The sequence below is a fragment of the Sorex araneus genome, chromosome 5 (assembly GCF_027595985.1).
Source record: "Sorex araneus isolate mSorAra2 chromosome 5, mSorAra2.pri, whole genome shotgun sequence".
Classification (NCBI taxonomy): Eukaryota; Metazoa; Chordata; class Mammalia; order Eulipotyphla; family Soricidae; genus Sorex; species Sorex araneus.
Window position 1 is genome coordinate 10,787,383 of NC_073306.1, and position 18,061 is coordinate 10,805,443.

Below are 18,061 nucleotides of genomic sequence, written 5' to 3' on the forward strand. Positions count from 1 at the left end.
AGCTACTAGAAATAACAGAAGCAAAAAGAGAGTAAAGCAACAGTGCGGGCTTAAAAGGGGGGAAACTGTGATCCTAAAAACTTATATTCAATATTTCTCTTTCAAATGTAGAGAGCATACCAAAACAAAGAATTCATCACAATCCAACCTCATGATAGAAATTGCTTAAAGAAGTTCTTTAGGCGACAAAGAAAATGAGAGCAGAGAGAAGCTGAATTCTACACAACGAAACAAAATTTAGCTAAAAGGGTCTGTACAGATTTACTACTCAAATAATTAAAAATAGCCATGTAGTGTGGGGTTTATAACATAACAATGGCATCCCCACCAATCCCGGGAAGGAGAAGGGGAGGCAAGATGTAAACAGATGTGGTATTGCCATACCGCATATGAATGGGGCAATGTAACTGTGAGGTATACTATAGGTTAAAATATAAGTTAAAAACTGATATTACAAACTCTAAGCAATCTCCAACATACTAAAACAAGATGTTTTAATAATAAATCCAAATAAAATATTAGTGTAAGGATAAAAAAAGATTAATCGAACAAAATAGAAGTTAACAGCTTTCTTCAACAAATTTACAAAATTAACAAATTTCTTCTTGTAGAACATCAGCTGTCGACAAAAGTTCTGTAAAGAAAAGTAACTTTTTTATCCATGGTACTGAAACAACAGCTGTCTGTTAGCAAAACTAGACAACCACCAACTCCAATAAAAATACCTTAATCCATATTTCATAGTCACTGTCACTGTCATCCCATTGCTCATCGATTTGTTCTAGCGGGCACCAGTAATGTCTTTCAATGAGAGACTTATTGTTACGGTTTTTGGCATATCCAATAGATTCAAGAATCCAAATATAACACTGATTCTAACGTAAAACTTAAAGCTATGAAACTTCTAAAGGGAAAGAATGGGTAATAATTTATGTAATCTTCCACTGGTAGAAAATTCTTAGCTATAACACCAAAACTGTGATTAACATAAGGTTATCAAGATGGAAAACTGCTCTTCAAAAGATACCATGAAAGACATCAAAAAGACAAGCCATAAATTAGGGAATATATTTGACAAACAATTCGAATTAAAAAGTAAGCAAAGATTTCAATAGTCACTTTACCATATAAGATAAAAATATGAGGGGCTGGAGAGATAGCACAGCGGGTAGGGCGTTTGCTTTGCACGCAGCCGACCCGGGTTCAAATCCCAGCATCCCATATGGTCCCCTGAGCACCGCCAGGGGTAATTCCTGAGTGCAGAGCCAGGAGTAACCCCTGTGCATTGCCGGGTGTGACCCAAAAAAAGCAAAAAAAAAAAAAAAAAATAAAAATAAAAATAAAAATAAAAATATGAACAGAAGCCCAACATTATTAGTCATTCAAGAAACACAAATGAAGATAGCAAAGTGATACCGTTTTCCATATGTTACAGTGGCTAAAATGGAAAAGATTAAGCACGAATCTCCTTAGTTCTAAGTATCACTTATCACTGTATCACTGTATCATTGCCATCCTGTTGTTCATCCATTTGCTCGAGTGGGCACCAGTAACATCTCCATTGTGAGACTTGTTGTTACTGTTTTAGGCACATCGAATACACCCCGAGTAGCTTTCCAGGACTGGAGCAATAGCACAGTGGGTAGGGCGTTTGCCTTGCACACGGCCAACCCGGGTTTGATTCCTCCATCCCTCTCCGAGAGCCCGGCAAGCTACCGAGAGTCTGTCCCCCCGCATGGCAGAGCCTGGCAAATTACCTGTGGCGTATTCGATAAGCCAAAAAAAAAAAACAAAAAACCAGTAACAACAAGTCTCACAAGGGAGACGTTACTGGTGCCTATACTATAACAGAAAATAAAAGAAATAAAAACTATTCAGATATATGCTCATTGAGATAAATACACCATGAAAAAAATAAAACCTAGTTCTTCCCTACATATTTTGAACTTTTATAGGTGGTTATTTGCTAAAATATAATTTATTACTGTTACGCACTAAAAGAATTGACTAGGAAACAACCCTTCAAGATGCTTTACTGGGGCTGGAGCGATAGCACAGCGGGTAGGGTGTTTGCCTTGCATGCAGCCGACCCAGGTTCGATTTCCAGCATCCCATGTGGTCCTCCCCCAGCACCGCCAGGAGTTATTCCTGAGTGCAGAGCCAGAAGTAACCGCTGTGCATCACTGGATGTGACCCAAAAGAAAACAAAATGCTTTACTGTCTGTCTTCTGGGCCCTCTGTCAGGAGTAATATCAGTGGAAGGACCACACTGAGGAAACCCCGAGCCCTAAACTCTGGGCCCTCTGCTAGCTAGTGAACAACAAGAGCACAGACAAAGTAGCACATCTGTGAGTCCCAGTTTCCTTCGTCAGGAAAACCAGGGAAATGTTTGCATGTCGGAAGTGATCGTGAAGCTCACAGGCAATTGAAGCAGAACATTTATGAAAATGTGTAAGTTCCATATACCCATAACATATCATTTGAACTAAAGGTGGAATAACAGTGTTTTAAATTTCATTCAAATCTTTTAACAAGGTCAACGGCGTGCAATTTTTTTAAAAGGCTATGTCTAGTATTTTGTGCTTTTCAAATATTAAAATAAAAGCTTTTTATCAAAGGGTTTTGGGAAAATTGGATAAATTGTGGTATTTTGTGTCAGAAAAAATGTTTTTAAGTATATTATGCTTTCACTGGATAACTCCCAAATTTTAAGGCAAAAATAGGATAAAATAGCAAGCAAGACATATTCTCCACTAATGTTTTAAAGGATAGGAAATTCTACAGAAATTTTTGAAACAAAAGATAGAATTATACCTAAACAGTCTTACCAATGTCATTCTTTTCTCAATGTGGCTGGTATTGATAGAATAGTGCTAATTAACCAGAGTAACTGTGTTTTCCATAAAATTTCAGTAGGCAACAGAGAAAGCCATTTTATCATAAATAGTGTACAGTCATTATACTCTTATTTGGTATATGTATCATGTGTTATTATAGTGAAACATGTTTTTGTGTGGTTTACGGTCATGCCTACTGGTGCTCAGAGCTACCTAGTACAGAAGTACCCTACCTAATACCCTTGTTTTGGGTACTAGGGTTTCTCCCAATGGAGCTCAAGGGTACCAGGTGGGTCATATCTCAAGGGATTGGCTCAAGGGAAGCATTTTTAGGTTAAAAAGATTTTAAAGAATCTGAATTCATAAACTTCCAAAGCACCCCCAAAATAACTCCATCATGAAACTATGAATCAATTTAAAATGAACTTTTAAATGCTCTTACCAAGTGCCACCAAGCTACAGCCCACAGACAGATCTGTTTTTGCAGACTGTGAACATGGTTTCTAATATTTTCAGATTTAATCAGCTTTGTTTTTTATTTCTTTGTCTGGGGCCACACCCAATGGTGCTCAGGAAATTCTCTCACTCCAATGCTGAAGGGTCATTCCCAGCTAGGTGCATGGAAGACCATGAAGTGCCACCTTCTGCATGCAAAACACACGCTCAGCCCATTGAGTTCTCTCTCTGGTCCCGGGTTTTTGGGGGTGAAGCCTTTTCCAGAGAGAGGGCTCCCAAGTAGTGCTCAGGAGAACTGCGGTTCCTCCCATCAATTCTCAGTCAACCAGGTTGGTGGTTTAACTGCTAGAGTCTGATTATATGAAGTCTGATGACAGAAAGTTGCTTGGTATCAAACTAGGGTCAGCAACATGCAAGGCATAACCACTGTACTCTCTCTCTCTCTCTCTCTGGCCTTCTGGGGATGGTTTGTGCTTGTCTATTGAAGAAAAGAGAAAGAAGGACTAGGACATCACCTGGTATAGCCCCCAAAAAGACAGAAGACAGAGAGAAAGAAAGAGTGAGAAGGAAGGAAGGAAGGAAGGAAGGAAGGAAGGAAGGAAGGAAGGAAGGAAGGAAGGAAGGAAGGAAGGAAGGAAGGAAGGAAGGAAGGAAGGAAGGAAGGAAGGAAGGGTGGAAAGGAGGGAGGGACAGAGGGAGGGAGGGACAGAGGGAAAAAAGAAAATTATGTACAAAATGGAACTATGTGAACCTACAATTCCAGTGGCCATAAAAGCAGTCATGCGGATCCATTCCATATTAACCACTGTTACTTCAAAGTCTAAAATATTTATTAATTAGGGGCCAGTGAAATGGTTCGAAGGGTTAGAGCACATACTTTCAATGCAGGAGCCCTGGGTTCGAGCTTCAGAACCTGACACCACACACTCCCTGTACATCCCGTTGTGCACCCTCCCACACCCCTGTAATATTTACTAACAGGACTTTTAAGAAAGCATTATTTTTTAGATTCTATATCTACAGTTTATACAAAAACTTCTTCACCGTCATCCCATTGTTCGTCGATTTACTGGAGCGGGCACCAATAACATCGCTATTCCTCCCAGTCCTGAGATTTTTGCAGCCTCTCCTTACTTGTCTTTCCCGATGATGGGAGGGAGGCTCTTTCAGGGTCAGGGGAATGAGACCTATCGTTACTGTTTTTGACATATTGAATACGCCACGGGTAGCTTGCCAGGCTCTGCTCGTGTGGACGGGATACTCTAGGTAGAGTGCCAGGCTCTCCAGGAGTTATGTGTGTGTGTGTATAAATATATATGTGTGTGTATATATATGTACATACACTTACATATACATTACTCTCTATGATTTGTTGCCTGCTGTCTGAATTCCATCAGATATGGTGTGGTAATTATGGAAAATGGGTAGGAAGTGTCTTCTACTGTGTCAAAGCAGCCTGGAGCGTGGCGGTGGTTGGGTAGTGGAGGTCGGCTGCTGGGGCTGGGTCCCTTGGGGCGGGGAGGGTTCTCACCCCCTCCCCGGGGGCACCCCAGGTGAAAACAGCCTGGCGCTGTTTTTGCTTAGGGATCAATAATTCAAATTTTCAAAGCACTGTGTGAACTATATCATCTTTATAAGCAAGAAACTGAGGATATGAGAGAAGAGACTGCCTTATTCCAGCTCATCTCAGCACCCCAAGGGAGCCAGTATTGTCAAGTAAATCTCACAGTGACCACTGCCGTGGTACAGAGATTACTGAAGACTTCAGTTGGTCACAATTTAACTATCATAATTTGAACCATGGTCTATTTCTACAAATCAGAGCATTAGTATACTAAAGGATTATTTCATTTATTCTTCAAGAAAATATTACAGTATTTTCAAATTTATTAGAACAGAGTTTTTTCCATGTTTGTGGGAAACTTGGAATTCACCAGTCATGTCACAGGCCAAAGTCAAAATAAACACTCTTACTTTCCAGAGACTTAATTTTTTTAATTTATGAATATAAAGCATACTTAACAATTTTGCTAATTTTATAAGGATTCTACACATCAAATCATTAGAATTAAAAAGATATGCAGGGGCTGGAGCGATAGCACAGCGGGTAGGGCGTTTGCCTTGCACGCAGCCGACCCGGGTTCAAATCCCAGCATCCCATATGGTCCCCTGAGCACGGCCAGGGGTAATTCCTGAATGCAGAGCCAGGAGTAACCCCTGTGCATCGCCAGGTGTGACCCAAAAAAGCAAAATTAATTAATTAATTAATTAATTAATAAAAAGATATGCAATGGTTCAAAACAGCTTGACTTTCTAGATTTTCTGAGATCTAAAATATTTTAAGAATTCCTAAAATTATTTTTAAATTATTTTAGGCAAAAAATATTTTGTCTTACCCCCCACCACATACACACACACACACACACACACACACACATTCAATACCACTATTCATTTGATCTGTGTGAGAAAAACTTTACTCGAAAGTGAAAATATTTTCTTTTAATCTTTACTCTAAACTTGTCTTCTTCAACTATTTCACATTTGTATAGTGTTCGGGCTCAGAAGTTAGATAGAGAAGTTTTAGTATTGGAACTTCATTTTCAGTAATCACATTAGTTATTATAAAGCCTGATCTCTAACCTTTGGTCAAATATTTATTCCCAAATACTTCTTCTAGTATCTGTTTCCATGAGTTCCTGCATTTAGTACAACACAGAATTTCCAAATGTTCTCTCATGTTCTCTGTCTTAGCTGTCAGCTTTCTGTGGAAAGGGCTGAGTCTAAGCCAGTTTCCATTATTACAGACCCAGTGTCCTAAAAGAAGAGTTCCTCCTCCCCACGAGTAAGAGAAACTATCTAAAAAGCAGTTTCAAAATAGCACCCACTCCTTCAGGTTCTCTGACAAACATTAATACCTGAACGCAAATAATGTTCACTGGGGAGACTCATATTTCTAGAGCTCTAAGTCCCATATGGACATTCGATTTTTGTTCCTTTTAAATCTGTGATTATTTACACATGGAAGTATTTGAGATGTTTCTCTTGTGAATTCCCTAATGTTCAGAGAAGGTGATTTTGATCTAAAATATTATTATAGTTACCACCACTTCAGACTTTCTTTTCAATGGAGATCTAGCCAGTTAATCATTCAAACTGGTCTTTTTTTATATTACCCAGCTCTTCCTCCTGGCAAGAGTCTTAGTTTGAGTTATTTGGGGAAACAGCTCACAAGGATGTGCCCCCAAACAGAATTTAAGATTAAAGAGTATGTGACAACTTGTAAAATGGTCGCAGTAACCAAATCGCAAAATAATGAAGGTACCAGAGGAGAAGCAAGAAAATGTTTCTCAAGTTGCATGTGATTAAGAAAGATTCTCCTATAATAGTTTTAAATGAATTTAAAATACAATTTACTTCAAAATAAAATGTGTTATCATATGATTAAAAAAATAGGGTACAGAGACAGTACAGGAGTATATGCCCCAGACCAGAATATATATCTTCATGCCTTCTTGCAATGCTCAGAAGTTGAGTTCAGCCTCCTTTATTTTTAGGCCAATGCTCCATTTTTTCTTTTTCTGGAACTTTCCTACCTAACAATTCTCACTGTCTTCCACCTTCAATGTCCCTATTCTCCATCTCTTACTTTTTTTTCCCCTGGTGGGTCATTTTCTACAGACTCTAACAATCTGATTCTTTCTCATCCTTTAAACATCCACTTTGGTACCTGTTATTCCTTCACCTTCCTCACTTTCCAACCTCTGATGCTCTTCTTGGACTTCTAGAAATAGGTCAACTCTTGCTGCTGTGCACATCTGTCTAGGGATCCTCACTGCCCAGCATCTAGAAAGTATACTGTTGGGTAAGACTAAAACAGTAGTAGTTAGGGCATGACCTACCCATTCAGATGTCTCCTTTTAGAAAATCTGCCCTGAAGAGAACTGCAAATAGAAACGAGCACTTTCTAGGTTTGTCACTGGCAGAAAGCATCCAGTGACCAGAACTGCAGATATATATATATGAGAACCACTGAGATACCCAATGTGCAGATATGCAGAAGTAGGACCTTACCCTTGGGGGCAATTAAGAATCGGTCCAAAGAAAGTAACAATTAAAAAATAAGTAGTCAATGGTCCAACTAACATGCAAATAAATATCAACTACTGCCCAATAATCAGTACAAAAAATAAAGATGCCAGCTATGCACATTTTCTTCCTGCTAGGATGTGTGTGTCTGTGAACTCATTTCTTCTAATAGCCTTCCCCTGATTATTTTCCAAAAGGTTTCTCAGTGTTATTTGGAATTTAGTATTCAGCTTCCCAAGCATCCACTTATGATCTGTGTGCAGCTATGACTAAATGTGAGATGTAATTAGTAGTACCTAAGATTGATACTTTCATGTAGCCAGGAAGTGGATATAATAGCATTTGGGACATTGTATTCCCCCAACACCCTGCATTTGTGGGAGAGATTAGGGAGTATCTCTTTGTGTTCAAAGTGCAGTTCTATAGTATCAGGTACAAAGTTACTGGGGCATTGTAGCTCGAAAGGTGAGTGTGGATACTAAATATCCAATGGGTGAAATTGACCTGTAATTAAATTCTCTCTCAACCTCAAACCCACATTAGCTAACTCTTACGCGGTTTCCCACTCTGGGGCTGAAACTACAAATTTCCTGGATTCTCTTTTATTTTTTAAGTTTTGTTATGGTAGTGATTCACAATACTGTTGATGATGGTTCCATGCAAACATTATTCCAACACCACACCCATCACTAGGGTATCCATGTCCCTTCACTAAAGGCCATTCTAACATCGCTGCTCCCAGTTAACTCAGTTCTGTAAACCAACTTTCTCTTGCATTTGGCTACTTGTTATTCCTATACTGTGTATCTCTGAATCCCACACATAAGAGAGATCATGTATTCCTTTCCTTCTAATAAGACTTTCCTCAGTAAGATTCCCTCTAGCTCCATCCATGTAGTGGCACATTGCATGATTTTGTACTTTGTTACATCTCCGTAGTATTCCACTGTGGATACAGAATAGAAGTTCTTGATCCATTCATCTGTAGTTGGGCATTTGGGATTGTTTCTATAGCTTGGCTACTGTACACTGCAATAAACATGGGAATGCATATATCCTTAAGAATTCATCTTTTGGGGCAGAGTGATAGTGCAGTGGGTAGGGCGTTTGCCTTACACATAGCCGACCCTAGTTGGATCCCCACTATCCCATATGTCCCCCAAGCTAGTCAGGTGTAATTCTTGAGTGCAGAGCCAGGAGTAACCCCCAAGCACTACCAGATAGGACCCAAAAACAAACCAAAAAATTTAAAAAATTAATGTTGTTGTGTTTGGGAGGTGAATGTGAAAAAGTGATATTGCTGGTCATCTAGGAATTCTATTCTTACTTTTGGGGGAGAGATGTACGTATTGCTTTCCATAGAGGTTGAACATTTCCACCAACAATGAATGAAATCTCCTGGATTCATACTACTTTCAAACTATAGGGGGTGCTAAAAGAAGACTGTCAGGCTAATGGAGGGAAAGGAACTTTGGATCCATCCTGTTTTGCTTTCCATTCTTGAAAGTATCACCCCAGCAAAAGTTCCTCTCTGGAGTACCTGAAGTAAGTTCCTGTGACCAGGATTTCTTCCCACCTACATTTTCAGATCCAAATACAGCAGCTAGCCCCCTTAAGAGTCCACACTCCCCTCAGAATATATGCCCACTCATATCTGCAGTGTCTTGTTACTGAAACAACTGGAGGAAAAGAAGAAAACCTCATGAAGAAGAAAGTGGCATTTTAAAATGTGTAATATGGGGGCTGGTACGGAGCGATAGCACAGCGAGTAGGGCATTTGCCTTGCACGTAGCCAACCCAGGTTCAATTCCTCTGTTCTGCTCGGAGAGCCCGGCAAGCTACCAAGAGTAACCTGCCCACACAGCAGAGCCTGGCAAGCTACCTGTGGCTTAGTCGATATACCAAAAACAGTAACAAGTCTCACCATGGAGATGTTACTGGTGCCCGCAAATGATGAACAACAGGACAACAGTGCTACAATATGAGGGCCGGAGCAAAAGCACAATGGGTAGAGCATTTGCCTTGCACGTCGCTGACCCAGGTTCAATCCCCAGCATCCCATATGGTCCTCTCCTCTGGCACCTCCAGGAGTAATTCCTGAGTACAGAGCCAGGAGGAACCCTGAGTATCGCTGGGTGTGACCCAATAAGAAAAAACAAAAAACAAAAAACATATAATGTATAATATGTATACATTTGTAAATGCCACTTATAAATGGGCACATAATATATACACATACATATTCTCAGAGATGTACATAAATCCATATAAAAACATAGGGACAAGATATATTTCTATAACCCACTTCTGTATATGGACACTCTTGCTTTAAAAAAGCAATGTGTCGCTGAAATGTCCACATTCATTTATCCGGTACTTACAGATCATATAAAAGATGGGCTTCAAGGTCATGCTTCTTGAAAGGATTCTTAAATAATGGATCCATAGAACAGATGAATAATTTCAAGTCCTCTTTCATCCAGCACTGTATGTTCCAGTTTGCACCTGAATGAAAAATAAACTACACTGAACCTGAAAAACATTCTGGGCTTCCCAGTGAAAGAAGAGGACAAATTCAATTTACTAGTGTTCTAATATTACTTTCATTTCCCAGTCTAGAGAGAAAGCATAAGCCCTAACTCGTGGTATGTGTTTGTCTGAGTAATTTAGTCCTTTTGGTTCCCAGTCTGCTTTTTGTGAAGTAAAGGAATTGAGTTTGATGACTGCTCCTCAGTTCTTTTGAAAAAAATCTGGAACCCTTTCTGTTACAAGAGATGACAAGATGCTCCTACGTCAATTCTAGCTCATTTTCCCAAAGGCTAGAGAATATTAAATATGAAGGTATAAGCAGAATGGGGGCAGTGTTTCTGCATCTGGACTAGCAAATGAGGGAAGAGTGAATGACATGAGCCATGTCTGACGATGATGCAATGTCTCAAGTTCTTCATACTGTAACCTAGCAACCAACCTTCAAATGATGGTGCAATTCTACACCACTGAACACAGAAATACCTGATAATGATAAGCTATAGGTGATGTGCAATTTGTTTCTTTTTAAAATTTTTTCAATTTAATTTTTGGGGTTTGGGTCATACTGAGCTGTGCTCTTGGCTTATTCCTGACTGTGCTCAGGGATCATTTCCAGACGTACTGGAGGAACCCCATGTGGTTCTGGGGATTAAACCCTGGTCAGTTACATGTAAGTCAAGTGCCTTACCCTCTATACTATCTCTCCAGGCCCACTGTGATATGCAATTTGAAAAACAAGAAGAGCAATAGATGAAAAACACCATGAGCTTCTCCAAATCCTAAAGGATGGTTCTAGCTCTAGGCCCTCTGCAACACTGTTAATTCCTGGAGGGGTGAATAACTTAACTTCCTTAGCAGAGTAACTAAAATCTTCAGTAACTACCACTTAACCTAGTAAGTTTTTAGTTATAAAAACTGCAATTCATTTAGAAGTAGCTATTTATTAGCCTTTGTCCTTGAGATGAAACTCTTCAACATCACAAACATTTCTAAGAAGTAATCAGTCTTTTTTTTATAATTTGAAGGTTCCTCACAAGGATCTTGAGTTCTCAAGTTCATTCTTAGTACATTTAATAATCGCCATAATGGCTAAATTAAGTCTCCTTACCAATTTAAAAATAAAAATGTGCTCCATTAGAATTTGAGTGTAGATTCAATTGGAGACACTGGGAGTTAATTGTGCTAGCTTATTTTAAAACTAGTTTTACTGTCTATGCCTATTCTTATTTCTAAGTATTCTAGAGAATTTCTTTCTAATATTCTAATATTTCTTTCTAATATTTCATCTAATCACTGGGATTCAACAAACAGAGATTACGCCCTCCTGAGAATATTTGGTATGGACTAGAGGTAATTTTGGTTGGTTTTTGTTGTGAGAGCTACTGTCATTTGGTGGCTAAGAAGTCAGGGATGCTGCTATAGTTCCTCCAGTGTACAGAATATTCCCTCAATTACCAAAATTGCCTGGTCCAAATGTCCATTTTGCAGAGGCTAAGAACACCTGATTAACTCTACATGGAAGTGTTACACTGACTTGGAACTTTGTTTTCACACTGAAGATCTTGGAGCTGCCAAGTAAGTTGACTCAGCACTATTTAGCTTTTCCAAAAGCCTGAATAATTTTCTTATCTAGACTTCCAGTTGTAGACATAGCTCATTTAATATGCATTTAACTTAAAAAATGAAAAACCCTTGACTCATACTATTGTCAAAGGTGATCCTTCTTTGAACAAAAAGAAGTATTCAAAAATACATTAAAACATAACTATTTCAATAATTCTATTAGATATTTGCTATTTTATTTAGCAAAAAATGTATTTCTGTTTCTATTTTAAAGCAAGTTTAGAAGTTACAAGGAAAAAAAGGTTACAAGAACTCTTTAAATATGGAGTTCTCTTGGGGTTGGAGAGATAGTACAGCGGGTAGGGCATTTGCTTTGCATGCGGCTGACCCAGATTCAATTCCCAGCATCCCATATGGTCCCCTGAGCACTTCCAGGAGTAATTCCAGAATGCAGAGCCAGGAGGAACCCCTGTGCAACGCCAGGTGTGACCCAAAGAGAAAAAAAAGATGGAGTTCTCTAATTATATTTTTCAATTTCATGGATAATAATTTGGGACTTAAATTTTATCTATGAATGATAACTGGTAAATCCTAATTGGGTAACTCAAATTATATATAGATTTATATTCAAAGTTGTCTGCACATGTTTCATACGTATTTCCAAGAATGAAAACATCTGTTCAATGCAGTTAAGTAAGCACTATCTTAAAACATCAAAATGCTTACCTATTTGTTGAAAAACTAGAGGATCTGTTGTTGAAACAAATGTCTTCCCTTCATCATTGTCTGCATGCACTGAGCAATTTTTATCTTCCTCATTTCCAAAGCAACAATGGAAAGCTGTTTCTGATGACTTGTTAGAAAAGTAGGTACCACTTGTATTAAATTTGGTTTCAACCATTTCCTCATAATGTCCATTCCAGTTTGAACTGTTCTCCGAGATTCCAGCAGGCAAACGGAAATCATGGCTTGTGTCGGATGGCCTGCACAACAACTTGAATCTCCCGGGAGTGACTGGGTATATCACTTTAGATGCAGTTACCACATAGATCAACTCTGTTAGAACATTGAAACCCAAAATGAATCTTCACAGCAACTGTGTTTCCTTGGACTTCAATCTTCCTAACTTAGGATTCTAAAACCAGAACACTTCAATGAAAAGGATATTGTTTGCTTCTTTGTCTTTGTAAAAACCATAAAAATGTAAGAATGCTGATAAAAGGGACTATATTTTCTAGCTGAACATGGAGGATTCAGCTAGCTAGAGACTAAAGTTAGGCTAAAATTGTCAAAGTATTGAAGTGAAAAACATAGTAATGTGAGGCAAGGATGAGACTACAATGCAGGCATTGAGTGTATGAGACCTCGCAAAAGAAAAACAATGGACTTCGCAGATTTAGCAACAATTGAATAGATTTAATTAAAGTGTCTCTTTTGTTTACATGCTTCTTTTGCAAAAGATGCTTCGTTCCTACAAATGTACCCTATACAAGAAGTTCTTGATATTTTCACCTGAAAATATGGCAATATGTGATCAAAATAAAGGTATCCCAAGAACTCTTATGATTCATAAAACTTTATCAAAACTACCCACCTTCAAAAAACCAATACGAAGTATTAGAATGGCACTAAATAAAATTTAGAGACTGTAAGAAACAACAAATGCTACTGCTGTTTTGATAGTCTTTGTAGAATCTCTTTTCTTTTAAAAATCTGTACCAAAATATACAGCTGGCTACAGTATGAGAGAGAACAGTATCCACAAGAAATATTTACAACAGAGAGCAATATCTGTGAGAGCGCCTTTAGATTGTAGTAGCCAAAGAAAAGCACACAGGTAATAATGCCAGATAAAAATGGCTTTAAAGAAAGCCTAACTTTATTTTTTAACACAACATAAATGGAGACTGAGATTCAAAAATATTTTTTCTAGAATGTAATTTAAAAAAAAAAGCAAGTAAGAATAGTTCATTCCAAAGTCATCAGCCATGTTTGACTATTTCAATAAGATACCTATGATGGTTCGTGTAAATTACAAAATCTAAACCTCACAAAGGCTGCAATATTAAAAATAAAAAGTGTTCTTGCCTTTTCTGTCTCAGCAAACCAGATTTGGGGGTACGGGATAACAAGGGGGAAGGATCAGAGGAGGGGACAAAATACAAGACCTTAAAGGAACATTTACTAGTTTTTTTTTCTGAAGCAATATCCTGCAATGGAAGATTAGTTTATTTTAAATTTTGAAAAACATTCTTCTAGTGTTATTCAAGAGAGAAGTTTCCAAAGTATGTCTCCTTTTAAGTTACACCTGTCATTTCCTACTAAGACTATGGCAGAGTGCTGAAAGTAAGTAAAGGGATATACATGATAATATTTCAGTATCTGTATTGCCAACATAATGTTCAAAAGGAAAGAGAGAGAGAGAGAGAGAGAGAGAGAGAGAGAGAGAAGGGTCTGCTTCAGAGGCAGGTTAAAGGGGTAGGTTAGGGTGGTGGGAGGGAAACTAGGGACACTGATAGTGAAAAACGTAGACTGATGAAGGGACGGGTGTTGGAACATTGTATGACTGAAACCCAACCATGAATAACTTTATAACTGTGTATCTAAGTGAGTCAATAAAAAAACTAATAAAAAACTATAGCAGTTAATAACATTTAAAGTGACATCTTTCCTCCATTTCAGAACAAATCCATCACCTTATGCCACTACCATTTGTTTGAAATATTGCAACTTACAGAAAGAGACAGACATAGATAGATTGCACTCATATGTGGATTATAAAGTAGCTGAGAGGTACAAGCTTGCAATGATGCAATTTCTGGCAGAAATTCCTCTGGACTTAGTTACTAAAATACAGAAATCCAAAATCATGCGGCCACTAGTGCAGCTGCTCGACCTCATATCTCTTCATTCTCAGCAACCGAAAACAAATTATCAAATGCTTCCTTTTCAGCAGGTCCAACTTTAGGGGAGAGAAACTCCAAACAATAATAGTGAGTTTTTTGTTGAAATATTGAATGTAATCAAAGTAAAGTGAAAGTAAAGTGAAATTTATCAGTTACACAGGTGGGGTGGGGGGTGGGGGGAGGATACTGTGATTCTTGGTGGTGGAGTATGTGCACTGGTGAAGGGATGGGTGTTCGAGCATTGTATAACTGAGACTTAAACCTGAAAGCTTTGCAACTTTCCACATGGTGATTCAATAAAAGAATAAATAAATAAATAAATAAATAAATATTGCGACCTAGTAAGTTACCACCTGACAGAGAGAATTTAAATTTGACTATCATCTGACATAAATTTACATTACTAAATTTAAATTTGCACTATCAAATACAATTTAAATATTTAATTTTATACTTTGCTTCTACTGCCTGTGTACATATGTACAATTTTTCCATAATTTTACAGAAAGCACAAATTTAAAACCAAGTGTCAGGCAGGGGGAAAATATACTGCAAAACAAATTCATTCTAAGGACTTATGATGACAAATGCTACATGTCAGTCTGGCTGGACCCATGAGGTGGTCAGATATTTGTTGAAACGTTATCCCAGGTATGTCTATGAGGCTATTTTCTGGATGAACTGAACCCTTGATCTGTTGACCGAATATACAGATTGTACTCCCTAAGCACGTGGACCCTATCAAATCCTTAGGAACCTAAACAGAACCAAAAGACTGTTAGAAGGAACTCTCACTAACTGCCATCAGCTTTTTGCACTCAAATTGAACATCTGGTCTTTTGGGTCTCAAGTCTGCCAACATTCCATCTGGAACGTGCTCTGGCAGCTTGCCTTGAGGCTCCCCTTGGCCAAGTACGTATCAGCCTCCATAATCTGTAAACACTTCCTTGTAATAAACTGCTTTCTATGCAGATATAAATTCTATTTGTTCTGTTTCTCTAGAGAACTCTGATTAATATGACGCTAAATATATACTATGTCTTAGGACATTTCTAAGCCTCATTCGGATTAATAAACTTCAACAACAAAACGGTCAACATACCATTATTAGAAAATCATGTAAGATCCATAAATGGCCAATTAATCATGCTAAACTCCCCATATAAATAGACAAAAGTTATATGGCATGCCATATTTTATTTATCTAATAAGACAAAACTAAAATGATATGAATGATAATATGCATCTCTGGCATCTTAACCATGACAAAGCTGCAATGGAATCACTTTCATATGCCCCCAATGGGATTACAGATGGTAGAAAGCTTTCTGGATATCTCACTTACGCATCAAATTTTGCATTCTATTTAACAAAGAAATTTATCTTTAGGAATAAATCAGTAGAATTTTTCCCAACTATATGAAGACTATGAATTTTGATACAGACTTATTTATGACTGAAAAGGAAACCTCTCTCTAAATGGGAAATTGATCAAATATAGTACTCATTTATGGTACAATTACATACTTCCTTGTTGTATAAGCAATAAACAAATAAGTACATTAGTAAATATGGACAAAAAATTGACATAAATTTAAAAGCTAAGTGAGAAGAGAAAAACAATATAGTATATATTGTGGAACACTTGTATTTTGCAACTCTAGATGTGCACAACTGTGCACAAGGGCAGGTGTGTGGGTAAGTATGTGTATGTGTGTGTGTGTTATAGTGAAAGGATATACATCAAACTGTTTCCGAGAGACTGACAATGATTTTTACTTTCACTCTTTCTAAGGGGGGAAAGAAGGGATTTCAATTTCTTTTATATTTTTGTTTAGTTTGCTTTCTGTATCATGAGCATGAAAATTCCTAACTGGAAATTAAGAGTTCTGTTAGCTGATTAAAAGAAGTCCTAAACCTCTTAAAGGAGTATCTCTACTTAGTATATGAACATTCAAAAATCAAAGCACTTACCCCCGAGTAACAGAGCCACAGTGAGTTTTAGACAAATCATCTTTCTTCAGGAAGTACACCTGGAAAACAGTAAATCTAAAACAAATACACAAAAAATTGACATCTATACCAGCTACCTGTGAAAAGATACAAGGAAAAGAAGTAAAAATAAGGCTTTATGTTGAATGCTGATGATTATAACACTGTATAAAAAATATACAAGTAAAAGGAGTATAAAAAATAAGTTTTACTTTAAATTATCTTTTATACTGCTGATTAGAAGTATCCCACATTAAAGTTACCTATAAGTTAGAGATTTACTCCTGTGCACTTGTTTTTGTATGGTTAAATTATAAATCACATATTCAATAACCAAAATGTTTTGTTTCTTCTTGCCATGAAAAAACTTGTCTAGGATAGACCAATTTTTTTTAAATTTTATTTTCAAGTTGCTGTTCACAGTAACTGATCACATTTAACATTTCAACACCAACCAAAACTGAATTTTTTATTTAAATAAAAGTGCTCACAATGTTGGTTAAATATGTAAAGTCAATTAGCTTTATTATCACTTCATTGATTTTTATTCCTATTACTTTATTTTATTTTATTTTTATTTTTCTGAGCTACATACCCAGTGGTGCTCAGGGTTTACTCCTGGCTATGTGCCTAGGGATCATTCCTGGTCGTGTTCATCAGACCATAATGCAATGCTGGTGACCAACCCAGGGTGGGCCACATACATGAAAGGCACCTTAATCCCTCCACGACTATCTCTCCAGCTCAAATGTATCTTAATTTCTAAGGTATTAATATTTAGTTTGATACTATAAAACCCCAGAATCATATCCTAAGCAGATGACATAATTTTTTAATAAAGAGGTGGAAAAATTTTAATATACTTTTTGGAAGCCTAGTCCTCATTTACAGATGAGATAATATTCACATCAGAGAGTGATTCAAGAAAGTAATATTGCTCCATAAATCCAAATGATAGGAATGACTTCAGAATCGAGCTTCGCCATGTATTTTACTCTGCTTGAAATCTATCATCAATAAGACGATGTGTATAATTTATATGTCATGAACTAGAATGGCATTTAATGGTGTTTAGTTCTTGGGTGGAGAAGAAATGATGAAGGCCTTTGTTATTTCAGTATTTTTATTATTATCACAGATTAGGGGTTTGAGGAAGCTCAGCTGATGCCAAAAGTCTTACATTAGATACAGAGAGTATCTAATAACAGGCTCCATTACTAATTGGATTTGGGACAAGGGACTCCAACACTCTAGTCCTCAGGCTCCTAGTCAACAAATCAGACTAATGGAAAAACAATCTAATTCCTTTCAGAGTTTTCTAGGATTTCTACAGATTTCATTTTATTTGTTTATTTTTAAGGTTTACGGGTCACGCACGGTGACTCTCAATGGTTATTCCTGGCCTTGTGCACAGGAATCGCTCCTGGCAAGCTCAGTGGGCCATATGGGATACCAGCGATTGAACCGGGTCAGCCATATGCAAGGCAAATGCCCTGACCACTGTACTATCACTCTGGCCCCCGGACTTCAATTTTAAAATAGAAATCACAGCTTTTCTTCAAAGAGTGTAATAAAATGTTAAGTGAGAAACATGTCTCATAGGTCATTTCTGAATTGGTACCAGGTGATGAATAAACAGAAAAACGTGTTTGTTTAATTCCAACTAACCTGACTCCTAGGAAGCAGATG

At 37.6% G+C, this 18,061-nt stretch overlaps 1 protein-coding gene across 1 annotated transcript in view; it reads right to left on the minus strand.

Moving 5' to 3' along the window:
- The window catches only part of LEPR (leptin receptor), an 86,609-nt gene that overhangs the window by 56,025 nt on the left and 12,523 nt on the right, over positions 1-18,061 (minus strand). The window contains exons 3-5 of the mRNA XM_055139764.1: positions 16,355-16,429; positions 12,201-12,530; positions 9,764-9,887 (exon numbers count right to left, since the gene is read on the minus strand). Of these exons, the coding sequence (XP_054995739.1) occupies positions 9,764-9,887; positions 12,201-12,530; positions 16,355-16,394 (494 nt within the window). The 5' untranslated portion in view covers positions 16,395-16,429. The remainder of the gene's footprint in view (positions 1-9,763; positions 9,888-12,200; positions 12,531-16,354; positions 16,430-18,061) is intronic.